Source organism: Eptesicus fuscus, chromosome 18 (genome assembly GCF_027574615.1).
Source record: "Eptesicus fuscus isolate TK198812 chromosome 18, DD_ASM_mEF_20220401, whole genome shotgun sequence".
Classification (NCBI taxonomy): domain Eukaryota; kingdom Metazoa; phylum Chordata; class Mammalia; order Chiroptera; family Vespertilionidae; genus Eptesicus; species Eptesicus fuscus.
In genome coordinates this window covers 49,738,351-49,766,077 of record NC_072490.1, presented here as the reverse complement: position 1 = coordinate 49,766,077, position 27,727 = coordinate 49,738,351, and the positions used below count along the sequence as shown (strand labels likewise).

General features: G+C 45.7%; 1 protein-coding gene across 8 annotated transcripts in view; it reads left to right on the top strand.

The window, feature by feature from the left end:
- Nucleotides 1–27,727, top strand: part of CADPS (calcium dependent secretion activator) — a 468,003-nt gene that overhangs the window by 270,962 nt on the left and 169,314 nt on the right. For all 8 annotated transcript variants that reach the window (XM_054729907.1, XM_054729908.1, XM_054729904.1 and 5 more), the window contains 2 exons: nucleotides 9,788–9,899; nucleotides 16,607–16,746. In XM_054729907.1, the coding sequence (XP_054585882.1) occupies nucleotides 9,788–9,899; nucleotides 16,607–16,746 (252 nt within the window). The remainder of the gene's footprint in view (nucleotides 1–9,787; nucleotides 9,900–16,606; nucleotides 16,747–27,727) is intronic.

The window sequence follows — 27,727 nt, the reverse complement described above, 5'->3', positions numbered from 1 at the left end:
AGTCAGAGAGGAGAAAGTGAATGAACGTATTCCCAGCAACTCCTTGAGAGCTCCCCTCTGCCTTTTTTTTTTTTTTTTTTTTTTTGCCTGTCATGCAGTGAGCAGTTCATTTTCTCTAAAGGTCCTTAGGAACTTGGAATAAATCGGTGATTAGGGTTAGGCAGCTAGATGATGGAAATGCAGAGGAATCACAGGCTGCGACACAGCCATCATTTCCAATGACAAAAACCTCACCTCCTTTCACAATGACGGATATCTTTGGGCCACACTGTAAACTCCATCTGACGCTCAGGCCTCAGGCCATGTGATGTGTTGTCATCCCTATGATTTAACCCTTGAAGTCCTTCCCACTTCACCCGCCCCACAAACCCAGGACACCCAATACCAGGCTCACCCCACCCTGCCCACAGCACTGCATGCCACCCACCCTCCCTAACCCCTCACCATCAGGCTCACCCCACCCTGTCCACAGCACTGCATGCCACCCACCCTCTCTAACCCCTCACCATCCTGCTACTTAGTCCCAATAGTGAGCTTTCCATTTAGATCTTCCTGTTGACCACCTAGATGTTTTATCATGCCTCAGCCTCCGGTGGAGAATACCGTCTAAGCTCTCAGGGCTGGGTAGGGTCCTGAAATATCCGGATTCTGGTGGATTTCTGGTTTCCGGTCTGACATACATAGAGGGTGGAAGTCTTGGTTCCTGTCCCCACAACAAGAAAACCGCTGAACAAACTGAAAATCTGCAACTTTTAGATCCACCAGAGAATCCAGGTCACAGAGCAAACCGCTGTCCCCAAATTAGAAAGACAGCCAGCTGCGGCAGAGGCCAGGCGCAGAGCCTGCTGCTTGCACACACAGCTCCCTTTACCCAGTACATCACATTCAGCTTTTCACAAAAATGAGAAGGCAGACTAAAAATAAAAACACATCGGAAGAGACAGAGCAAGCATCAGAACCAGACTCGGATCAGGCAGTGGTGCTGGGATTATCAGACGGGATTTAAAACAACTATGGTTAGTATGGGCTCTCAGGAGAAAATAAAATAGGCATCATGCAAGAACAGATGGGTAATATGAGCAGAGAGATGGAAACTCTAAGAGGGAATCAAAAGGAAATGCTGGAAAACAAATAACCAGGATCTGTCTTTAGGACAAAAATATAGTAGGCCGCATTATACAGGTCAGCAAACTGAGACTCTGCCAGGGGCCTAAGTCCACATATCTAAAGAGGAAGTAAGGATTGGCACACAGATCTCCTGTATTTGAGTGAATCGTTGTATATATTATTCCACAGGCACCTGGCACTGAGCTAAACTGGAATACAACAGTTAGCAAGACAGACTTGGTCCCTGCCCTTAAAAAGTTTATAGTATCGAGTTTGCTTGAACATCCTCTTGAACCATCCCAAAGAATATTAAGTCCACGATAATCAAGCATTGCTCCAGTTAAGTTTCAACTTGAATCTCATCACACGTGTGTGCATGTGTGTGGAGGAATTCACAATTCAGGGATTTCATTTCTTCAGCAAATGCCCACTGCGCATGCCCCATGGTGTCAGGCACTGTGCTAGGTGCTGGGGATAAAGCAACGAGGGAGACAGAGATCCCTGCCCTTGTGCAGTTTGCATTCTAGCAGGAAGAGGCAAACAGAAACACAAGGAACTACAGGTGATACTGGCTGGCCGCTGTATTTAAATATCCCACCCACCCTCCCGGCACTCCCAACCTCCCTCTTCCGGTTTATGTTCCCCTGGCAATCTATGATATACGTAGGAGGTCTGAAATGCCCGGTGATGAAGTGGACGTGGGGTGAAGAGGAGATGACAATAATGTTGGGTGGCTGGCAGTTCCTTTGACTACGCCGGGTGCCTTAGGAGAGCAGATGTGAGGGAGGGAAGCTAAGCGGAGGCTTGTGCACATTTGATTTCCTATTCCTGGGAGGGGGCACCAGTGGAAATGTCAAGTAGGCGAACTGAGCCTTCATCTCTCTGCCGCTCAGACAACCCAGTTTCTGCAAAGCAAACATCTCATCTGTGTAGATAGGAGGTAGCCTAGCCTTTCTAGTACATTGGAGGAATCACACCCTATCAATCGGTTTACAGGAGACACGGCGGTGGCACGATTGATCTGCTTGCCATAGACCCTCCTGCAGCCTGCCTGCAAGCAGGCCAAAGGTTTAATGCGGTTATCTCCGGGCAATTATTAACTCTCCCTCTCAGCAACGGGACCAAGGCGTTCTCATTCCCTGAAATGACACTTCTCCCTTGTTAAAGCCCACACTTAATTTTATGAACCAAACCAAGTTAACACCCAGCTCACACGAGCCATACACCTTGAATAAATGCAAATCCAGGCTTCGTGGCAGGAATTACGGCCTTATGCTCAGCATCGCCATGGCAACTAATGACATCATCCCCCGGCACCAACCTGCACAGAATCCAATTCTCCAAGGGTCCTTCTTCGCTGAGAGTGGATGCGTTCTCGGCTGACTCACATGCGCCTTCATACATATCACTCTGCTGTCAAAGGTTCGCAGGGGATGTTTGCTGTCATTTTGGGAGGTATATTCCCTTTGTGGCAAATGTTGATTTTTGTTCTTGAGGGCGGGGGGGAAATTCTAATGAAAATTACTGTACTTGATTAGCAACATTTGTTGATAACATATGGTCTGAGGAGGCTTCCGCAAATAAGAGGCTTTAAATAGTAAACAGAGATGTGACTGCGATGAAGCAGATGCTCTCCAAACACACAGGGAAGGGCGCTTTGCCTGTGAATTTCTCCTCCGCCCCCCAAGCCCCCCCGCGCATATTTCTCTCCCCTAGTTTCTCCCCCAGATCAAAGTGTTCACTTTCAAAGCATGGCACTGTGGCATAGGCTTGGAGAAATAATGTGCTGTGACTTTAAAAGTCATCTCTACCCCCCAAAATATGAATTATCTGCTACTCATGTTTATTATTTGGTATTAATAATGATGTAGTGTGACTAAATGAGTCAGCCAGCTCAAGTGGATCTGGAAGCAGCATTTGGGCACCACGTGTCTGCAATGCTACGAAACACAACCCAAGTTTTCCAGGGCGCCAAGACTGCAGGAGAGAGCTCCATGAAGAATTGCGAGCAGCAAATCGGATCGCCGTGGAGTGAGCTACCCTTGTCGGTTCATCTTTATGGATGCACTGGGGCGAGCACACTCTAATTCGCTAATGAAAATAAAACTATTCACGTTAGACTGAGCCAGCGATCTCTCCGTGTATAGTAGGGGTCGGTACACTTTTTCTGGAAAGGACCTGAAAATAAATACTTTAGGCTCGTTGGCCATAGGGTCTCTGTCATAGCTCCTCCACTCGTTTTGAGAAATGAAGAAATGAAGCACAAAGCAGCCTAGGCGACATGTAAACAAATGGGCTTAGCCCTGTTCTAATTAAACCATTTATGGACACTACATGTCAATTTCAGATAATGTTCATGTGTCATGAAATATTCTCCTTCTTTTGATTATTTTCAGCCATTTAAAAATATAAAAACCATTCTAAGCTCATAAGCAGGTAGTTGGCCAGACTGGGCTCATGGACCGTAGCTTACCAACCCCTGGCCTATAATCCTGAAATGAAAGACATATTTTGTGTGCTTTCTGTGTGCTGGGTATTGAGCTGAACAATGTGTATATAAGAGCTTATCTCCTGTTTGTCCTTCCATGGACCCTGTCAGTTCTATTCTTAGCTCCAATTTACGATGTAAAGCCAGGGCTCAGACTCACACCTAGTAAGTGTATTCATCTGCACGTGGCATCTCCTGAAATAGGATATAAGGTCCATAAGGGCAGCGCTACCTCTCATTCACCTTCGGATCCACAGCAGCACCTAACACAGTGATCTGCACATGGTGGACATTCAGGGAGTGTTTTCTACATGAAGGGAGAAGTGAGGGGCTAATTAGGTAGGATCCCTAAGCAGTGGAAGTCAGCGCTTCATCCCATGCACGTAAGTTACAGGAGTGCATGTAATACATGGTGCGTGGAGCCTAGTGAGCCAACTGTTCATCTATTTATTCCTCACCCTCGCACAGAAGGTATTTGGTTTGGACAGGGCACACATGTCTCAATACTCATTTCTTCATATTTGGAGGTGCCACTGGGGGTGATGGCATTTCTACAGTCTGTGCTTGTGTGCTGGTGGCACTGTCTATCATTATACCTATTGGCCTCCACCTGGCTTCCAGGCCTTGGCCTCATCAGGGAACCACTCCTTGACCTTCAAGGGCCTATGCCTTGTTCCTCAGCGAGCTGTCCAGCTGTGCATGCTGCTCCTAAAAAACCCCGAATCCTCTGGTTCAAAAGAAGCAGTCACACCCGTGGTTATCTCATGTGTCACTTCATTCCAGAATCTCCTGAATTTGGTGACACGGTTATTCTGCAATTGTCACTTCTTCCTTAAACTTATTGAATGCCAGGCCCTGTGTTGAGTGTAGGAGATTTTTTAAAATCATGCTATGCTCCCTGCCCCCACGGTGTTCTCTCTCTAAAGAGAGAGCCAGATACACACTCTACTCACTCTAAGCTGAGCTGAGTTATGGGGAGGCAGTAAGCTCTGGGGTTCCATGCATGGGCTTTGGGCTCAGAGACTCTGAGGTTGAATCCCAGCTCCGGGATAGCCTGAAGCCCTGGCCCAGTTACTTAACCTCTCCAAAGCCTAGTTCTCCTTGTATAAAGTGGGGATCATAAGAGAACAGACCTCACGGAGCTGTCAGAGGATTAAATAAGATAATCTATCGCAAGCAATCAGCCCAGGTCCTGGCAAATCATAAGCACCCAGTAATTGGTGACTATTTTTATCACTTTTGCCAGCCAGCTGTACCGTGTGAGTTCAGTGGTAGACAAGATGGGGTCAGAGCAGGGGACCCCCTCACCCACTGTCCTTGGTCTGCCTGTGTTCAGAGAGAAGTCAGTCAGTTAACCTTCCCAACCATCAGCCTCTTCAAAGTCTAATTTTATTTCATTTGGGGAAACTTTGAAGAAGAGGTATTCATCTTAATAACCAGCCCGTGCACAGCAAAGGAAAAGAAATGAGCAGAGAGGGACGGCACAATGAGACGGAGATTCACTGATCAACTCTGGCCCCGCAGGCCGCTCGCCACTTCCTGCACCAGCTCATTTGGCTGCAGGAATGTCGCACTCTGTGGCGTGTACTGAGCATGGGACTAAATGCAAACTGAGAGGTTGGAGCAGCCCGGTCCAGTTGGTCTTGAAACGGAATCCTCCCATTGAGTTCACAGGTTAACCGGATCAAGCCACAGAGCAGAGAGTTGGGGAAGGTGTGAGGAAGGCAGGACGGAGGCAGGGGTAAGAGTGGGCTGTGGAGTCAGACAGGTGTTTGCTCCCTGCCGGTGGCCCTTTGCTAGCCTCTCTGAGCCTCCGTTTGTCATCCGTGGCTAGGGGGCTGTAATTGTAAGCCTTTCACAGGATGGCCAAGATAAAATGCATGCGGGACTGTAGAGCATTTCTGAGGCAGGGAGTTGTGCCTTGCACATAGTACTCTCTGAATAAATATCAGCTGTTTTTAATATAAAGATAGTCAGGTCTCCCCATGGCCGGAAAAAGACAAAGAGTGGACCTTTTCATGATGTTTCTTCCCAAAGGGGAGAGGGACAGGGAAGGATGCTAATAATTAAACCTCCTCGACTCTTAAGAATAGAAAGATTAACAACAAGAAGCCAGGAGAGGTTTTCACAGAGTTCAATGACTGTAGCGAGGGGCAAAGGTTTCATGTCACACCAGTGGCAGCCAGTCCCTCCTCGGTCCACACAGAACAGCCTCCCACTGCTGCCCACCCCCCACCCCGACCTCTGTCCATGCAAAACAGCCTCCCAGCCATCCCTCCTCTGTCCATGCAGAACAGCCTCCCACTGCTGTGCCCCCTCCGTCCAGGCAGAACAGCCTCCTAGCCGTCCCTCCTCAGTCCGGGCGGAACAGACTGGAGGGCACTGGACTCAGCGCCTGACTCGTGGGCTTAGATCCGTGCAGCTGCTCAGGCCCCACGCTCACACAGGACCTGTGTTGGGTGAAATGCTCTGTTGTTGCCATCTTGAAATTCTTAATAATTTTATCTTTGGACTTGTGTTTGCAAGTGAAGTTTGATGACACAATGGGACATGCATTTGGGCAAAGGAAATACTCAGAGAAAGGAAAATGCTACACATCTTGGTACCTTGAATGGCACTTTTTTCATGCTTTTTGAATTAGGAGCCTCTCACTTTAATTTTGCGCTGGGCCCTGAAACTGTAGCCAGTTCTGATTAGACTGGAGACTTTCTCTTCTAGCCTGCTCCACGGGGCCATGTTACCATTTTGAAAGCCGATGGGTAAAGTGGGGTTCAGGAGTGACCTAATAACTTGAGGTGAGCCGAGGGTCAGGGTAGGAAGCCAAAAGCACAGCTGCAGGCCTGGTGGGAAGGGAAAGCAGCTCAGTGCCCGGTGGCCAGGGGTGGTCAGGGAGGCCTCCAGCAGCGTGACCTCCTTCCAGCTGACCGGGTCTTGGAGGCCTCGCCCTGCCCCACAGTCTGAGGCATGTTGAATGCCTTGTGAGCTGAGCATCGTTGGATAGTAGTGGGGTTCAGGCAGACTGGGCTAGTGCCTGCTGAGCGGGCCACAAAATCCCGCAAACCAGGTCCAGGGACAGCCTCCTGGGGATGCAGTGTGGGGAGCCCCAGGCACTGGGATCAGGGCTCTTGGTGGCTCAGTGTGAAAGCATCTCATTCCAGAACTGTCCTGGTTTCCAGCAGGAGTCTTCCTCATCCCTATAACCAACCATGATAAATGCCCAAAGAGATTATTAGCACAATGAATCATAAATAATAATTTAATGCTCATGTTTTGCCTGTTTGCTAATCTATCTATATAAAACCCGAATATGCAAATCAACCAAACGGCAGAATGACCGGTCGCTATGACGTGCACTGACCACCAGGGGGCAGATGCTCAATGCAGGAGCTGCCCCCAGCCCATAGTCTCTGACCAGCGGCGGTGGGGGGCGGGGCCGGCGAGCAGGCAGTGCCAGGCCAGCCAAGGCAGGTGCGAGCAGGGGCCCAATCACCCCACCAGTCGCCCCACAGATCAGCCCTGATCGCCGGCCCAGCCTAGGGAACCTACCTGTGCACAAATATCGTGCACCGGGCCTCTAGTCATTAATAGTGCTTGTTGTTGATAATCATGACAATAATAGAAGCAAGAGCTGTAAATTAGGAATTGAGAGATTTGTGTTCTAGGCCAACTTAGGTGCAATTCACTGGCATAGATAGACAAGATCTTGCGTTTCTCCTGTTTTTTTCAATTGTGAAATAGGGACGATACTAGCAGTCTTACTACTTACCTTGTGTAGTAGGAAGGACAGTGTCTGTCTTGCTTGCCCAGCAAAGGGACAGACTTAGTTAAGGAGCTTCCTAGATATGTGTTGAGTAGATAACACAACATATGAGTGATCATCACCCTTAGGAGAATACTTCTGACATATCCTTATTCGGAGAAGGGAAGGCAGCCAAAATGTGTTGTGTTCTCATCCTGTTCCAAGCCTGCTACTCTTTTCTCTATGAAATGAGGTTATTTTATTGCTGAGCAAATGAGATAAAGGAACATTAATTAGTTTGCCTCAAATCCCACAGTTTGTAAGTGATTAACCAGGATTTGAACTAAGGATGTCTGGTTCAAAATGCTATGCCTTGGCACATCGCCTTTGCTAAGACAAAGATTGCCCTATCTTGGGGCTTGCTGCAGTTGCTGACAAACAAAATTAAGACTTTCTATCTATTCACTGAACATTCTGATGTTGAGTTGAAACCTGTGGCTTCTTGTTCTGCTCATGCCCTTGTCTGTGTCCTCTTCCTTTCTCTATTGTGGCTGTTATGTTTCCACATTGTTCTGGTGCTATCTTGCCTCATTGTTCTGGTGCTATCTTGCCAACTCTCTCTAGAGCCCTCAGGACTTTGAGTTTATTTGAGTGCAACAGTGAGATTAGAAGTCAGATTTCTATCACTTACAAAAAAAAAAAAAATGCAACCAAAGAACAGAAAAAAATAGTCAAGCTTGCTGTTAGTCAAAAAATGCCCATGAAAATGATAATGACAAAATAGGACAGAAAAAAAAAAGTGACTAGGGACATCCAATGATGGCAAGACGCCCAGTGATGTGCACTCTCATTCCCAGGTGGTAGGACAGTCCCCACCTTTATGGGAAGCATTTTGGGAATAGGTATCCCGAGCCTTGACAGTATTCATGTTTATGGACACATAAAGAAATGACCTCCCACCTGGTCTCTATCCCCAGGAAATGATCAGAGACGAAATAAAAAAAGTAATGTCTACCCCAGTCTCAATAATAGAACAATGATTAAATAAATTATAATGTATCCATAAGGTACAGTATGAGAGAATAATTAAAAAGAATAGCTAATGAATATTTTACAATATGGAAATTGGCCACTGTAGAAGGAAAAATGAAGAAACGCCTCTATATGAAGTTTTATCTCTTCCTGATTCCTAGTTTTATAAAAGAATATATATTTGGCATCATTTAGACAAAACTCATTAAGTGCATTCTAGGTGCTAAGCACTAGGTACACAATATAAATAAAACACAGTCTCTGTGCTTACAGAACTTACAGAATAATAGGGGATTCAACTATTAAACAATCATACAAATCAACAGTTAAAAATCCAGTGATTGCCAGGACAGGAAATTAAATAATATGTTTAAGAGAGTTTAACACTGGAATTTACACCAGGAGACCATGGGCCGTGATCTCTGGGAAAGGGGTGTCCAAGCTGACGTAAGAGAGAACCAAAAGGAGAGTGGTGGGAAGAAGCGCTGCCAGCAAAGGGAACAGCCCTGCAACAGCCCTCAGGTGGCCCAGACAGAACGCCCATGGCACCGCAGCGGGTGAATGGGAGACCATGCCAAGGGGTCTGGATGGCATCTTATGTGCATTGGAGCAGCTACCATGGGAGGGTGTAGGGCAGGGACTCACTCAATGCAGTGACACTTCCAGAAGGTCATGCTGATTCCAGGTACAGAGTGGGTGGACATAGCCCTGTAATATCAAGTAAGAACAGTGATGAGTGAATGGAGAGGCCACATCTGAGGGGCCCATCAAGGGCTAACGTCAGCCCCGCCTGGCACTCTACCCTGATGCTAGGTAAGCCAGGCTTCCCTCTGGGGTGGTCTGACACTCAGATGCCCACAGACCATGAGTGAGGAAGGGGCTTTACCACATCCCTCCTTCCATCTTTCATGACAGACTGAGCTCCCTCCACTCTTCTATCCCACTCACCTTTGAATGCCAAGAGAAAGGAGGCTCCCCACACCCCACCCCACTCCCCACTCCTACTGAAGTCTCATTTTAAAGGCAGGTGTTGACTCAGACCAAACCTCAAAATCTGGAACTGCAGCTTCTAAGAACCAGGGACTCTGAGGGTGCGAGGAAATGTTCGTTAGTGGTTACCTGGGAATATGTGTAGGTGGGGGGAAAGTTCTCACCACTTGATTTCATGCGAACTCCTCCTGATTCCTCCCAGTGCTCTGTGAAGACCCGTGGCAACTTTCTGAGCATCTGTCTTGCATTCGCCTAACAAGTTAATTAACACTTTTTGTCACTCTGGCAGCTTTGGAGGGGAGGGGAGGAGGATGTGACAGCCAGCGCCGCCTCCGTTAACCCTGCACTCACCCGACCCAGGCAGAAGGCAGCTGAGTTTAGCGTCGTCCAGGCAGAGGTCTCCACACTGACCTCTCCCGTTCTGTCCACAGCTGGGGCACCCAGGGCGACTTCTCCACGACCCACGCGCTGCCTGCTGTGAAGGTGAAGCTGTTCACAGAGAGCACCGGCGTCCTGGCCTTGGAGGACAAGGAACTGGGGCGGGTAAGTGCTCCCCTCACAGCCGGTATGCACGCAAGTTGCTCCAGAGAGCGGGGTCTCCCGGTCCCCCGAGGCAGCGTTGCCAAGAGCTGAAGGACTGGCTTTGCCATTCAGATCCCGGGGTCCTCTCTGCATGGACTGTGCAACCCTGAGCAAGCAAGTGCTTCAACCTCTCCCAGCCTCAGTTTCCCCGCCCCCAATCTGGTCACCACAGTGTGCACTGCCGAAGACCGAATACCAAGCAGGGTCCTCCAACCTTCCAACCCAAACCCCCTTAGGCCAAAGCGCTCCCTGCCCTTCACTATCCTGGAGTGAAAGTCTTAGCTGATTTAACAAACCGACCCACCTGACAATCTTTAAATCAACACAACATCACATAAAGGGAGAATGAAAGGCAATGACTCAATAATAATATAATTTCAAAATGTGAAGCTCCAGGCACGACTGCATTAGACCTCAAGAAGGGGTCCCAGGAGGAGACTCGCTGTGAAGGGGCAGCTGCAAAATCCGCTGTGGAGGCTGGCGACTCCAAAGCTGAGCACCAGTGAACTGACTTATTGAATCGATAAGCAAGTGTTGATAACAACGTTGCTTTTATTTCCCTGGAAAAGGGCTAAAAATACTTTGAGTGCATGTGTAACAAGGTTTTTTAGGAGCTGGACTCAGGTTTTCCCACCTCCATTTACAGTCAGTGGGAATACTCAAAAGTCAGGTGGGATGCGGGACAATCCCCTGTTGGAAAGGATTATCTCACTCCTTTCCCGGATGTTTATTATCCCTGGGGCCCACCATGCAGTACCAACAGAGCTCAGCACCAATTCTTTTTCAACCAAAAAAGTCCTCCCGCCCAATTTTTGAAACATCCGGTGGATAATAAAGACATTTCTTCTTGCATCTCAGCTATGGACGCTGCACCAAAAAGCCAGTGGTATTTTCAGACCGGAAGTGAATTAGCTTGAAATGCTTCCATCACCCCACACTGCGTAGAATAAAATCTGAGCTCTGAAGTGCAGCCTACGAAGGCTCGGGTGATCATTGATCAGACTTCTGCCCACCTCCTCAGCCCTCTGCTGCCACTGAGCCCCAGCATCCTAAGCCAAATTTGAGTCCCTCAAATAAACCAAATGCTTTCCCACCTCAGGGGCCTTCTTCTCTGCCTGGAGCCCCGGCCCCACCTCCCAAGTCTTTGAAAGGCTACTTCCTCCCTCCTTGGAGAGCCTTTGCTGACTGTCCATCCTCCTTTCATTGCTACCGCAGCCCCTGTTCACATCCTCCACTGAAGCTATCACCGCTGAGAGAAAGAGAGGAAGAATTTACAGAAATGTTTACCTCTGTCCTCCCCACCAGGCTGTGAAAGCTCCATGGAGACAGAAACCTAAACAATTTTGTCCGCCACCCCATTCCCAGAGCCCAGCACATAGACTCTCAATAGATATCATTTCCCACTGGCTGAAGGTATAATCCCTCTGAAAGCTGTGTGACTTCAGCCAAGACTTCTAACCTCTCTGGGCCTCTGATATTTTATCTAGAGAATAAGAGAATACCCCAAGATAGGCACACAGGTGTGCGCACCTCACAATGCCGGCAAGAAGACATTACCCACGCTTTCTTCTTTCTTCCTTTGTCTTTTCACTTCCTTTTTCTGCCTTTCATCTGTAGACCTGACCTGGAGTCATATTACTGGGACCCGCGCCACAGATGGAAGTAAAATACAAAGCAAACAAAGCTAATAGCAAAAAGAGTGCTTCCCTCCCCCAAAAAGGAGCGGGATGAAAGGAAAGAAGACATTTAGTGTTTTCTTTGAGAAATGACAAGTATCCATTTCTGCCCCTAGGGAGAGGCACACAGATGCAGAAGTAGCCTGCCTTTCATTTTTCTGCAAACTTCCTTTTCCATGAAGAACCGTGTCAAGAATCCTGAGTCCCAGAGAGCTAGGATATTCATGTTAGAAGAGACAAGCCCAGGAGCACTCAACCTGAGTCCAGGGAGGATTGAGGGGACCCGGGAGCCCCTGGAAATTGTCTGCAAATAGTGTGTGTGGGGGAGGAGGTGGGGGGGGGGGGGGATATGTGCATTTTTCTGGACTCACTAGTTCAAAGCTTTCACCAGCTTCTCAAAGCTGTTCCCACTCAGAAAAGTTGAAACCACGGGGCTAGTCAAAGCCTTTCATTTTGTAGATGAGAAACTGATTCCTGAAGAGGAAGGAAGCTTGCCCAGAGCCCCCCGGTTTTGCTGGGGACCAGGCAGTGCTGGCCAGCGCTGTCCTAAGCCCTTAATGCGCAGCCCCTCGTCCAGCCTTCACCATGGTCCTGATGAGGCAGCTGCAGATGTCCCTCCCGTACTGACACGCACGCTGGGTCCAGAGGCGGTAATTCACCAGGAGTGATGTTGCCTCAGCCGCAGGGCCACTTTCACTCCACCACAGCATCCTCAGCAAAAACACAACCCTCAGCTCTGTGGCCCTGAGCTCGCCACAGCCCCCACACAGCCACTTTTCTTAGTAAATCATTCTCTCTTAGATATTCCCCCAGATACTAGTTTACACTTGTTCCTGCCAGTTGCCCTGGCGCTGGCCTGCGGGCCCTCGTGCCAGCTGGGGCGCCCTCTGCTGGTGGCACCGCCACAGGCCGCAGCTGTGACTGCTAAGTGCTCTTTTTCAATGCCAAGTTCCTTGGAGCCCTCAGGAGAGTGTTTCTATGCTGTACTTCCAAGCGAGGCAGGACACAGCAACGTTCAAAATCCCGGTTCTACCTTCATTCCCACAGTAATAATTTGTTTCATCTTTATTATGTTTCATTTTTATTAACCTTTCTAATAAAAAAAAAGCCATGCATGCTATAAAAATATTAAATGGACATGTAGTGAAATGGTGGATCCCTTCCACCTCACCCTAGTATCATTTCCCAAAGCAAGAGTCTTGTTTTCAGTTTATTGTATATTCTTCCCCAAATAGTCTATGCACGTACAAGCATAGCATATATAGGCATATGTGTATATATCCCTCTTTAAAAAGAAGCACACACTAGAAAATTATTGTATGCATACTGCTCTGCACTTTGCTGAAATTATCAGTGTATTTGGAGATTAGTCCAAATCAGCCATACTGACTTCCCTCCTTTTTCATAGCTGCATAGTATTCCATTGTGTGGATGCATCAGAATTTATGTAGGTTGTTTTCAGTCTTTGGCTATATAAACAAAGCTTCGGGAAATAATCTTCAATTTATTTCCTTGCACATATGTGTGTATCTGTAGAGGATAAATGTCAAAAAATATTTTGCTGAATGAAATTTGAATTTTGATAGGTCCTGCCGAATTGTCCCCGAAGGAGTCGTATATGCCAATTGATACTTCTACAAAAGGCACGAGAGTGACTATTTCCCCAAACCCATGCCCATACTCCAATATCATCCAATTTTTATACATCAAAAACGACTGTGGGCCCATGTGTCCTGTTATTTGTGCTATGCACAGAGCAAACGGGAATGATGGCAGGCAAAAACTTAACCTCAAAAAACGTAAAGGCTATGGACATAAAAACTAGGACTTAGAGCGCAGTGTGTGGGAGCACATAGCCGGGGACACAGTCCAGTCTGAGGGGTGGGGGTGCCTTCCAGCCAGGGGAACACAGCGGTAGGGAGGGGTATCAGGGTGAGACAGTCCCCTGGGAGGGCCTGCCTGGGTGCCCAGGTTCCTAAGAGAAGCCGGGGCTGGCTGGCATGCAGCTCGGCGCTCCTGCATGGGGCCGGTTGTGTTCCCACATCAGCATCACCACATCAAAGCACAGCACACATGGCTGCGGCTGCGATGACGAAGTGCTTGATTAGCAGCCTGGAATGTCCAGATGAGGTGTCTGGGCTGCGCCGGGCTTACGTGCACCCAGAAGGACCCTAATAATTCAGCAAGGTTGACACATACAAAGGAGTCGTCGACCGGTCAGGAGGGTGGGGATGAAGACAGAGGAGAACGCAGTGACCTCATCTCCCATCCATGCTGGAGAGGAGGTCCCCCCAGGAGGCCCCCACGTGGGGGAAGCAGTCTTTGTAGAGAGGCCAGTACTGAGCTGAGGCCATTTGCTTTGGCAAGTGGACATCATACTGGCCGTGGGAAACGCCCGGAACCATATGGTGGGAGGCCTGCTGACGAGCTCCGGGCGCCCGGGGCACTGCTCCCACTGACTTTGCCAAACGGGCAGGAGGGAAGGAGGCCCAGGGCCTGGCCTGCTGTCTTCCGGCCCAGGCCGGGCTTGTCCTCTTAGCTCCCTGCACATCACCCCGCCTCGCCTCCCAGGAGAGAGGGTCAGCCCTCCTCCCCACTCTCCAGGCTCAGGTCTCGGGGTACAGAAGACGACAGAGTTCTCTTGAGGGCAGGGAGTGGTCTGTCCCCCCGCCCCCTTCCCCCAGTGGCCCCCTGACTCATTTCTGTCCAGAGTCCTCCAGCAAGTCAAGTCCACTGGTGCCAGTGACGAGAACTTACCCATTTGATGACTGAATCTTAGCTAAGTTAACCCGCACAGAATGAACAAATGCCTGAAGAGATGACCACAGAGGAGCTCTGATTTGAAGTAGTCCTAATATTCAAGCCTGGCAAACAGCATGAAAACGGTGGCCTGCCGCCAGGCCTGCTCACAGAGTCCCGTCACCCACCCGAGACAAAGCGGCCAGTGATCACACAGGACCCACGCCAGTCAGGACTATGGGAAATGCAGACTCACATCCCGTACCCTTAACAACCAGCCGTGCCCTCAACATGTACAGCAAAATAAGGCTCATAATAGAGCAAAGCCACACAATTCGCAAGGCACTTAGACTATAGTTTTTTGTCTTTAGCCCATCTTTTAAGACGTCTATATTTGTGTGTGTTCTATGATATATGTAATTAATGTTAACACAAAGTAGACATATAAATGTGAAATATATATATATATATATATATATATATATGTACATATTTTTACTGATATTTATATATAGGCATATCTCATTTTCCCATTTTTTTTTGGGGGGGAAGGGGGTTAAAAATTGATGGTTTGTGGCAAGCCTGAACTACTCTATCAGCACAATTTTTCCAACAGGCTCATATTTTAGCAAAAAAAGTACTTTTAGCCATAATGCTGTTATACATTTAATAGACTGCAGTATAGTGTGAACATAACTTTTAGATACACAGAGAAACCAAAATCTTTGTGTGACTCACTTTATTGTGATTCTCGCTTTATTGCGGTGGCCTGGACCTGAACCCGCAATCTCTCTGAGGCGTGCCTGTATTCATATTGACATATTTTATATTGATAGTGATGCACTTACAGACATTGGGCTAGTTGCTCAAAAATATCTTTCAGACGTAGGGCACGGTCAAAAACACGTTGGCAGCCTGTGGTCTGAAATATCGGGGTTTCTTTTATTTCCATCATAACTCATTGAGAAGACTCTAATTTTGTCTTTAGCACAAATATACAAATGTCCCTTCATCAGAGAGAGGGAATTTAATGGAAAAGAGAAAAAAGAAGGAAGAGTCAGGCTTGGAGCCAGAGGGTGAAAAATCAGCACAAGCGAGGCCTGTGAAAGGGGCAGATGGTCCTTTTCTGCCTCGGTCCCTCCTCTTCTCGGAGCTCTTGATGCACAGTCGCCCCGAGAGCCCTGGGTCCCTGCCCTCCGAGCCCAGCCTGAGCTCGCATGACAGCAGTGAGGCCTCTGCAGGGCCCCTCCCAGCCCCTCCAGCGGTGACAGGAGCCCAGGTGAGGGGCCGGCCTGCCCACTCCTGGAGAAAGTGGCTTTGAAAGCAAAGCCAAAGCCACCAGGCACGCTGCCAGCTCAGAGGCAACGCTCAGCCAGCCCAGCTTCTGTTGCCCTGTGTTTAGTTCCCATTCCCGTGGTTCAGGGGATTTTCCAAATTCCGCTCCTCCCGAGCGCACGCTCCCCAGGTCCAAGTGGCTCCTTGGAACCCGTTCATCTCCAGTGCAGAAGGGGAGTCACTGAGCTTCACTCACAGCCACGGAGGCAGGGAGACCTGAGGCACAAGCCCCACAGGGCACACCATCCCCGAAGCCCCCTGTGGAGGCTGTCTCAGGCCGACCCTTCCCGCCAGGGCAGAGCGGGCGGCCCCGGGATGAGATGAAGGTGCAGCTGAAATCGGTTGAGATGTGTGCCTGGCAGCAGGTCCCTTCCCTCTCTAAATGGCACATTTCCCATCCATCAAATCAGGTCCCCCCACCTTCCCTGCAGCCTCTGAGGGATTCTCCTGCTGCGATGGTGGGAGGGATCCCAACGGATGGGAGAAGGGTGGGCTAGCAGTGCCCTCTGAGATGTAAGGTGTTTCTTCCCTTCACACCGTCTTCTCTGTGAAGAGGGCGATGGGCGGAGAACTCTCTCTTGCTGTAGTACTTCTGAGCTTTGGAAAAGTACGGAAGCAGGATCCCGGAAACCACAGTCCTTACTTTTAGAGAATTAGCCAGGGAGAGAGAAAAAGGAGCAGAGAACATCATTTCTATCCTCGGGCCAGGCTGGTTGGCAGGAGGCAGCTGCAGTTGGGAGGCAAAGCCTTGGTTCTGAGTCCGAAGGCCAGGACTCTGCTTCAAATGGCTCCCTTCCCTCGGGCGATGGAACCTGGGCAAGACACTCCTTCTCCACAGCAAAGTTTCTCATCCACCAAAAGATGCCCATAACAGTGCTTCTATTTCCTGGCTAAGATGGTTGTCCTCTGTCCCCACAGGTCATTCTCCATCCCACCCCCAACAGCCCCAAGCAGTCAGAGTGGCACAAAATGACAGTCTCCAAAAACTGCCCCGATCAAGACCTCAAAATCAAACTCGCTGTCCGAATGGATAAGCCTCAAAACATGAAGCATTCTGGGTAAGTACTCCTTCTCTGAGGGGCAATTTTGGACACGCTTCCATTTATTTCTTAAAATATTTTCTAAATAGAAAAACGGATCCTCAGAGAACCACCTGGAAAGAAATACAAAGGATCCATGGGAGGTTATTAAAATACTTACTCTCATATTTACCGTTGTCTGCGGTCTCCATGGAGGACTGGGTCCAGGACCCCCCACGGGTGCAATGGCGTAGGGTTTGCATGTAGCCTGGGCACATCCTCACATATATTTTAAATTGTTTCTAGATTACTTAAAAATTCTAACACAATATCAGTGCTATGTAAACAGTTGTTATTCTATATTGTTCAAGGAATAATGACAAGAAAAATGGTCTGTGCGTGTTCAGTACAGACTCAGCCCTCTAGGCCTGACTACATAGTAGACACTGGCCACAACCTACCATTTTTAGAATATTTTTTATCATAGTTATTTGGATCGCAGGACACGGAACCCATGGATGCAGAGGGTGGCTATGCCATAAGCTTCCTCTGATCTTAGGATCACTGCACTCTGTTTGCCTTGGTGCTAACTGTCAAGATAGAACCATTTCCTTCTCCTCTGAACTAGGATTCCCAGGACATCCACTGCCTCACTAGAAGCATGCTGGGTGATTCCGGTTTCAGAAGTTTTATTGGCTTCATCTACCTAGTCAAAGGCATTCTGATTTCTCAGACTATGAATCCCTCCCTTGCACCTTCGTTAACAACCACATACAGGAGGTGTGAACAGTTGCCATTGGCGACCTTCAAACAATCAACTCATATGGAGTCAGCTTTTCCTCCTTCTTATATTCTTGGCATACACTGAGTGGCCAGATTATTATGATCTCTGAACACATAATAATCTGGCTACTCAGTGTATATCCTATATAATAAAAAGGCTAATATGCAAATTGTCCCCTCAACCAGGAGTTTGACCAGCAGGCAGGCTGGCCAACCGCCCATGTCCCCTCCCCCTGGCCAGGCTGGCTGGACCCCACCCATGCATGAATTCATGCACCGGGTCTCTATATATATATATATATACTGAGTGGCCAGATTATTATGCATTCAGAGATCATAAAAATCTGGCCACTCAGTGTATATTCCAAACTGTTGAATGGGAATTCTCCTGCATATCTCTCTTATTCAAGGTACACATCCAGGTTTCAAGCAAACGGTTGGAGAATTCTGTGGAGTTTCAGTATCACAGGGAGAATTTGGCATCTTTAGCAAAACCCTGGCTCACAGAGGGAGACAGAGAGAGAGAAGTGAGGAGGGGAGGGCAGACCAAAAAGAGAGGCCAAAAATATAAATGAATATCTGTCCTCAAAACTGCTCTTTAAAAATTTCCTTAAAGGGATCAGTAGCTCAACCCACATCTCGGGCTGTGGGAGCCCCAAACCAGGAGTTTCACAAATACTCCCTCATGTCATCCCCAGAGCAAACACTTGGCATAGGTATTATTTTTCCCATTGGACAAGTTCCCACATTTTTTTTTCCTTGACTCTGTTGGAAATTGAACTAACTGATCTGGATTCAGGAACTTTTCTGTTGATTTATTTGTAAAATTATTAACATATTTCAGGTACCTTGATCCTATAGATGAAAGAAGAAATATGTAGCTCACTTTGACCTGTTCCATAGCTATTTAATATCACTAGACTGCCGTTTAAAGATCATCCCTGCCGGGACATATACCAGGAGGGCCTAGAATAGTCCTGAAAAGTGAACAGTGGGCACCTTGATATAGCACCGTCAGAGCCAGCGTGGGTGAGCCAGGGGAGCAACCTGGGAAGTTGCACAAGGGAAGATTCAGGGAAAGTGGAAATATTATGAACTACTTTTTTTCCACTTAAATTTAAAATAGCTTTACTGAGCCCCATTGTGTGGGGAGAGTGATAGAAACATCCGAGCAGTGTCACCGCTTAGAGGATTAGAGAGAGGGATTTTTAAGAAGCCTGGCTGAGGTCATGAGTCGTATTCACTTCACTGTGTATCCTCTCTAATAAAATGGTAATATGCAAATTAACCATCACTCTGCTACATAAGCCACACCCACCAGCCAAGCCACGCCCACCAGCCAATCAGGGCGAGTATGCAAATTAACCCCATCCAAGATGGCTACAGCCACAGAGAGCAAGGTTTCCCAGGTAACAGAACAAGCCAAGCTTTCCATAGCCATTGCAGGCCTAAGCCTCCACTCAAGCTACAAAGTTTCAATCATAGAAGGTAAACAAATTCAAACAAATGGCGGCAGAATGGAGCTTGAGAGGGCAGGCCAGGGTTGCCGGCAGCAACAGGGGAAGCAAAGCTTTCCGCACACCCTGGCCGGACCCACCCGCTTAAGGCAACAAAGTTTCAATTGTAGAAGGTGAATTAACTGCCACAGAAATGGCTGACGCCCCGGAGGGAGCAGCAGGCTTGGCTCCACTCCAGGCTACAAAGTTTCAATTGTAGAAGGAAAATAAATTCCAGATACCAGGGCCTCCACTTGGGTTGCCAGGGGGCGTGGCCGGCCTGCAAACCAACACAGGCCCCTCGCTCAGGCCGCCCCATGCCCCAAGGGAACCCCACCCTGATCTGGGACACCCTTCAGGGCAAACCAGCTGGCCCCCACCCGTGCACCAGGCCTCTATCCTATCTAATAAAAGAGTAATATACAGATTGATCATCACTGCAACACACATTATAGCTGCCCCCATGTGGTCAAAGATCCTGCCCCCATGTGGACACAAGATGGCCACCACAAGATGGCCAGCAGGAGAGGGCAGTTGGGAGGCACCCGGCCTGCAAGGGAGGGCAGTTGAGAGGGACCAGGCTTGCAAGGAAGGGCAGTTGGAGGTGATCAACCCTGCAGGAGAGGGCAGTTAGGGGTGACCAGGCTGGCAGAGGAGGGAAGTTGGGGGCAAACAGGCTGGCAGGGGAGCAGTTAAGCATCAACCAGGCTGGCAGCGGAGTGGTTAGGGGGTGATCAGGCTGGCAGGCAGAAGCGGTTAGGGGCAATCAGGAAGGCAGGCAGGCAAGCAGTTGGGAGCCAGCAGTCCTGGATTGTGAGAGGGATGTCCGACTGCCTGTTTAGGCCCGATCCTGCCTAAACGGGCAGTCGGACATCCCTCCAGGAGTCCCAGATTGGAGAGGGTACAGGCTGGGCTGAGGGACAACACCCCACCGTGCACGAATTTCGTGCACCGGGCTTCTAGTTGAAACATAAAAGGAAACTCAGAATTACTCCTGGTTGGTGGACTGTGGTTCATTGAATGAGCCCCTGGCCCATTCAGAATAACTTTCTTTATTGAATAGAAAAATGTCAGTAAGAACATCATCGCTGCCTTTTGGCCTTAAGACATTGGTACCTGGGCATATTTGAGACTTAGCAACTCCTCCGTGGCTTTCTAATTATTATCTTTTACATCCATGTAGTGTTTTAAGCTCAGGAAGTGCATTCACTTACATGATCTCATTTCATCCCTGAGACAGCCTTATAAGGATTAGGTATTATTATCCTCCCATCTTAATAAATGGCCTCTTTCTTCACCCAGTTGCTCTAAGATCCTTGGAGTCATCTTGGTCTCTCTTTCTCTCTCACCCCTCATCTCATCCATCATCCAATTCTCCTCACTCCACCTTGAGAATGAATCCAGAGCTCAGCCCTCATCACCACCTCCACATCACCATTTGAATCCAAACCTCCAGTACTTCTCCCCTCACTTGTTAGCACTTGCCTTGTAAATAGTCCCCCTTCGGTCTTGCCTCCCTGTAGTCTATGTGGAATAATTCTTTTGTAAAACACAAGTCAGATCCCATCACTCAAATGCTGGAGAAACCCCCACTGATTCAGAGTAAAAGTCAATGCTGTTACCATGGCCATGGGGCCCTGTCTGATGAGGATTTCATTACTTCTCTGACCTTGATCACTGCTCCAGTCATACTGGCCTCCTTGCTCTTCCCAAAGACTCCAAGTGGACCCCCATCCCAGAGCCCTTGTCCCCACTGTTTCCTCTGCTTTGAATGCTCCTTCTCCTCCATGCAGATGTCCATGTGGCTCACCTTGGTTTCTGCATGTCTCTGCACCTTATCAGAATGCCTTTCTGGGCCCACCTGTGTCCCCCCTCTCTTTCTTACTCTCCTTTATTTTTACTAGAGCACTTATCAACATCTCACATATCATAACTTTCTTTATTCGTCTGTTGTCTGTCTTCCCCACTAGACTGTGAGCTCCTTATCATTAGGGACATTTGTCTCCTTGGTTCAAGGAAGCAACTATAGAGCCTGACATGTAATAAAAGTCTAATAAATTATTTTTTTAATATTTTTATTGAGGTATTATATGTGTACATATCTTACTATTACCCCCCCACCCCACACCCACACATGCCCTCCCCCCCCAGAGTTTTGCGTCCATTGTTTATGCTTATATGCATGCATACAAGTCCTTCGTTTGATTTCAAAACTCCCCCACCTTTCCCAAACTTTCCCCCTGTAATTTGAAAGTCTGTTTGATGCTTTACTGTCTCTGTATCTATCTTTTTGTTCACCACTTTATAATGTTCTTTACTATCCCTAAATGAGTGAGATCATGTGGTATTGTTCTTTCATTGACTGGCTTATTTCACTTAGCATAATGTTCTCCAATTCCATCCAGGTTGCTGCAAATGATGAGAATTCCTTCTTTTTTATGGCAGCATAGTATTCCATTGTGTAGATGTACCACAGTTTTCCGATCCAGTCATCTGCTGATGGGCACCTAGGCTGTTTCCAAATCTTAGCTATTGTAAATTGTGCTGCTATGAACATAGTGGTGCATATATCCTTTCTGATTGGTGTTTCTAGTTTCTTCGGATATATTCCCAGGAGTGGGATTACTGGGTCAAATGGGAGTTCCATTTTCAGTTTTTTGAGGAAACTCCATACTGTTCTCCACAGTGGCTGCACCAGTCTGCATTCCCACCAGCAGTGCACGAGGGTTCCTTTTTCTCCGCATCCTCGCCAACACTTGTTGTTTGTTGATTTGTTGATGATAGCCATTCTGACAGGTGTGAGATGGTACCTCATTGTTGTTTTGATTTGCATCTCTCGGATAATAAGTGACTTTGAACATGTTTTCATGTGTCTCTTGGCCTTTCTTCTGTCTTCTTTTGAAAATATTCTGTTTAGGTCTGTTGCCCATTTTTTTATTGGATCATTTAACTTCCTCTTATTAAGTTGCATAAGCTGCCTGTAGATGTTGGAGATTAAACCTTTATCAGTGATAGCATTTGCAAATATGTTTTCCCATGCAGTGGGCTTTCTTGTTGTTTTGTTGATGGTTTCTTTTGCTGTAAAAAAGCTTTTTATTTTGATAGTCCCATTTGTTAATTTTCTCTTTAGCTTCCATTGCCCTAGGGGCAGTGTCAGTGAAGAAGTTCTTGTGGCATATGTCTGATATTTTGTTGCCTGTGGATTCCTCTAGTATTTTTATGGTTTCCCGTCTTATGTTTAAGTCCTGTATCCATTTTGAGTTTATTTTTGTGTATGGTGTAAGTTGGTGATCTAGTTTCATTTTTTTGCATGTATCTGTCCAGTTTTCCCAACACCATTTATTGAAGAGACTGTCTTGACTCCATTGTATGTTCTTGCCTCCTTTGTCAAATATTAATTGAGCATAGTGGTTTGGGTCGATATCTGGGTTCTCTATTCTGTTCCATTGATCAATATGTCTGTTCTTGTGCCAGTACCAGGCTGTTTTGAGAACAGTGGCTTTGTAATACAGCTTGAAATCTGGTATTGAGATCCCACCTACTTTATTCTTCTTTCTGAGGATTGCTGAGGCTAGTCGGGGTCTTTTTTTATTCCAGATGAATTTTTGGAGAGTTCTTTCTAGGTCTGTGAAATATGCTGTTGGTATTTTGATGGGGAGTGCATTGAATCTGTAGATTGCTTTGGGTAGTATGGACATTTTAATGATGTTGATTCTACCAATCCAGGAACATGGTATGTTCTTCCATCTGTTTACGTCTTCCTCTATCTCTTTTTTCAGTGTCCTGTAGTTTTCTGCGTATAGGTCTTTTACCTCCTTAGTTAAGTTTATTCCTAGGTATCTTAATTTTTTTGGTGCGATGGTAAATGGGATTGCTTTTTTAGTCTCTCTTTCTGTAAGTTCATTATTGGTGTATAGAAAAGCCATAGATTTCTTGGCGTTAATTTTGTATCCCGCTACATTGCCGAATTCATTTATTAAGTCTATTAGTTTTTTGATGGAATCTTTTGGGTTTTTTATGTACAATATCATGTCATCTGCAAATAAGGACAGCTTCACTTCTTCTTTTCCAATTTGGATGCCTCTTATTTCTTCTTCTTGCCTAATTGCGATAGCTAATACTTCCAGTACTATGTCAAACAGGAGTGGTGAGAGTGGGCATCCCTGTCTTGTTCCTGTTCTTAGGGGAAATGGTTTTAGTTTTTGCCCATTGAGTATGATGTTTGCTGTGGGTTTATCATAAATAGCTTTTATTATGTTGAGGTATGAGCCTTCTATTCCCACCTTGTTGAGAGTTTTTATCAAGAAAGGGTGTTGGATTTTGACAAATGCTTTTTCTGCATCTATTGATATGACTATGTGATTTTTATCTCTCAATTTGTTTATGTGATGTATCACGTTTATTGATTTGCGGATATTATACCATCCTTGCATTCCTGGGATAAATCCTACTTGGTCATGGTGAATGATCTTTCTGATGTACTGCTGGAGCCGATTTGCTAGAATTTTGTTGAGGATTTTGGCATCAATGTTCATGAGGGATATTGGCCTGTAATTCTCTATCATTGAGTTGTCTTTATCTGGTTTTGGTATTAGGGTGATGCTGGCTTCATAGAAGGAGCCTGGAAGTGTTCCTTCCTCTTGAATTTTTTGGAATAGTCTGAGGAGGATAGGTTTTAGTTCTTCCTTGAAAGTTTGATAAAACTCTCCTGTGAAGCCATCTGGCCCCGGGCTTTTGTTTGCCGGAAGCTTTTTGATGACTGCTTCAATTTCTTCCATAGTTACTGGCATGTTGAGCTGTTTAGAATCTTCCTGATTGAGTTTTGGAAGGTTGTATTTTTCTAGGAATATGTCGATTTCCTCTAGGTTGTCCAGTTTGTTGGAGTAGAGTTGTTCGTAGTATTTTGTAACAATCCTTTGTATTTCGTCGGGATCTGTTGTTATTTCACCTCTTTCATTTCTGATTTTGTTTATTTGGGTCCTCTCTCTTTGCTTCTTGGTGAGCCTGGCTAGAGGTCCATCAATCTTGTTTATCCTTTCAAAGAACCAGCTCTTGGTTTTGTTGATCTTTTGTATTGTTTCTTTGGTCTCTATGTCGTTTATCTCCGCTCTGATCTTTATTATTTCTTTCCTTCTGCTTACACTGGGCTTATCTTGCTGCTCTCTCTCTAACTCTTTGAGTTGTTGGGTTAGGTAATTTATTACTATTGTTTCTTGTTTTTTGCAGTAGGCTTGTAGAGCAATGAACTTCCCTCTCAGGACTGCTTTCGCTGTGTCCCATAGATTTTGGATTGTTGTGTTTTCATTGTCGTTTGTTGTCATGATGTTTTTTATTTCTTCCTTGATGTCTTTGGTAACCCAGTCATGGTTTAATAGCATGCTGTTTAGTCTCCAAGTGTTTGATTTCTTTGGGTTGTTTTTATTGTAGTTGATTTCCAGTTTTATGCCACTGTGATCTGAGAAGATACTTGATATGATTTCTATCTTCTTGAATTTGGAGAGACTTTGCCTATGTCCTAACATATGGTCTATCTTTGAAAATGACCCATGTGCACTTGAGAAGAATGTATATTGTGGCTTTGGGGTGAAATGTTCTGAAGATGTCGATTAATTCCATCTGTTCTAGTGAGTCATTTAGGTTTGATGTTTCTTTGCTGATTTTTTGTTTAGAGGATTTGTCCAATGGTGATAGTGGGGTATTGAAGTCTCCTACTATGATTGTATTACTGTCAATCTCTCCTTTGATATCTTCCAGGAGTTTTTTTTTTTTTTTTTTTTTTTTTTTTAAATGTATTTTATTGATTTTTTACAGAGAGGAAGAGAGAGGGACAGAGAGCCAGAAACATCGATGAGAGAGAAACATCGATCAGCTGCCTCCTGCACACCCCCCACTGGGGGTGTGCCTGCAACCAAGGTACATGCCTTGACCGGAATCGAACCCGGGACCCTTGAGTCCGCAGGCCGACGCTCAATCCACTGAGCCAAACCGGTTTTGGCTTCCAGGAGTTTTTTAATGTATCTTGGTGCTCCTGTATTGGGTGCATATATGTTTACCAGAGTTATTTCTTCTTGTTGGATTTCTCCCTTTAGTATTATGAAGTGGCCTTCATTATCTCTTGTTATGTCCTTCACTTTGAGATCTAATTTGTCAGATATAAGTATTGCAACCCCCGCTTTTTTTTTCATTTCCATTTGCCTGGAAAACCTTTTTCCATCCCTTTACTCTCAGTCTGTATGCATCCTTTTTTTTGAGGTGGGTTTCCTGTAGACAGCAGATATCTGGGTTTTGTTTTCTTATCCAGTCTGTTACCCTGTGTCTTTTGATTGGGGCATTCAATCCATTTACATTTAAAGTTATTATTGATAGGTACTTATTTGATGTCATTTTTATTCTATACCCCTGTGTACCTTCTTTGCTTCCTATTTCTTTCTTTTTTTTTTTTTTTTACAGCAGACCCTTTAGCATTTCTTTCATTGCTGGTTTGGTGGTGATAAACTCCCTTAGTCCTTTTTTGTCTGTGAAGCTCCTGATTTCACCTTCAATTTTGATTGATAGCCTTGCTGGGTACAGTATTCTTGGATTTAGACCCTTCCTTTGCATGACTTGGTATATTTCATTCCATTCCCTTCTGGCCTGATGAGTTTCTGTTGAGAAATCAGTTGCTAGTCTGATGGGGGTTCCTTTGTATGTAACTGTCTGTCTCTCTCTGGCCGCTTGTAAGATTCTTACTTTGTCGTTGGTGTTTGCCAACTTAACTATAATGTGCCTTGGCGTCAGTCTTTTGGGGTTCATTTTGCTTGGAACTCTGTGAGCTTCTTGGATTTGTGTGGGTTTTTTCTTCCCTATATCAGGGAAGTTTTCTGTTATAATTTCTTCAAACAGGTTTTCTATTCCTTGCTCAGTTTCCTTTCCTTCTGGCACCCCTATTATCCTGATGTTGTTTTGTTTTGTATTGTCCCGAAGTTCTCTTACGCTCTCCTCAATCTTTCTAATTTTTGTTTCTAGAAGCTGTTGTAATTGGGTATTTTTTTCCATCTTGTCTTCTAGCTCACTTATGCGGTCCTCTGCTTCATCTAGTCTACTCTTGATGCTTTCTATTGAGTTCTTTACAGCAGCGATGTCATTTTTCATTTCTTCTTGGTTCTTCTTCATTTCTTCTTGGTTCTTACTCATATTGTCGAATTTGTCTTCCATCCTTTTCAGCCACTTTATGACCATTTCTCTGAATTCTTTCTCTGATAGGTTGTTTGCCTCTAAATCGTTTACTTCCTTTTCTGGTGATGCCTGCTTCTCTTTCCTGTGGGGGCTGTTTCTTTGTCTCCTCATGGTCTCTCTTCTCCGGATGTCTGGTTATATAGATTTCTCTCTCTGGCGTTGATTTAAAGGTATAAAATACAACACAACCAGGCACAACAGACAAGGCACTGAACAGAATTGTATTCATGATATTAATAACCTCCAATAAAGGTAACCACCAGAGAAAGACAAATTAGGGAATAGGAGTGGGAGAGGGAGAGTAAAAAGAAAGAACAACAACGAAAAAAAAAAAACAAAAAACAAAGAGTGTGAATCTGAACTTGGGAAAAGAGCAGAAAGAAAGAAAAGAAAAAGAAATAACAGAAAAGAAAAAGAAAAGAAAAAAAAAGTAAGAGAGACAAGAATGATACTAAGAGAGAAAAGGGGAACAAACTATATATATGGGGAGTAAACTCCACTAGAACAACCACTATTCCCAGCAAATTCCAGCAACACGAGCCTGGAGATTAATACAAACTGCAACAGCAGCTAATATCAAGTGAGGCAAGGGAAAGCAAAAGTAAAAAACAAACAAATACAAAGCAAACAAAAGAACCAACCAAACCAACAAAAAGAATAATCAAAACAATCTCATAAAAAAGCATAAAAATTCAATCTAATCAACATTCAAGCAAACAACAACAAAAGGCCCGAGAGAAAAATAATTTTTTTAAGGTAGCGTAGAGAGAGGTTTGTATGGATTTGGAGCAGGGGGTTGGGAATTAGATATATAAGTAGGGTGAAGTTTTAGCAGGGAGTAAACTGAAAAAGTAGGGAAAATCTAAAGCCAGAAAGGGTTAAGATAAACTGGGGACCAAGGGGGAAAGGTTAGGAGGAGAGTGATGGCATAATGTTAGCTTTGAGATAGGGTAAAGCGATTGTAAGGGAAAGATGCAAATCGAATGTAGGACACTAATCCAAAAATAAAAGAAAGAGAAAATCAAATGACATTAAAAAAAAAAAAAAAAAAAAAAAGTAAAATAATAGTAATAATAGTGCTGATTGAAAAAAAAAATGTAATAATTAAAAAGGTGAAAATCGAGTGAGGAAAAAGAAAAAAAATTAGTTTCTTAAGTAAAAGATGCAAAAAATGAAAATAAAAAATATAAGAATAAAAAATTTAAAAAATTGAAAAAAGAATTGAAAATTAAAAAATAGGAAGACTAAAATGTGCAGTAGCGGCTGTCATTCACTTCCTCTATTATTCTGTTTGGTACGCCTTTTTCCCAGTCTGGGCGGTATTTCAGTTCAGCTTCATTCCAGGGCTCCTCAGTGTTGGAAGCCAGTCCTGCTTTTTAAGCCAGCCGTGTCTTAATTTCTCGTATTTATTTTTTATTACACCAGAGACAATTAGCGTTTCAGCCCCTGGGTGGCAGTGTTTCTGAATTGACTTCCGGGCCTCTCTAGCTCTTTTTTTTTTTTTTTTTTTCCCTCTATGGCACTCA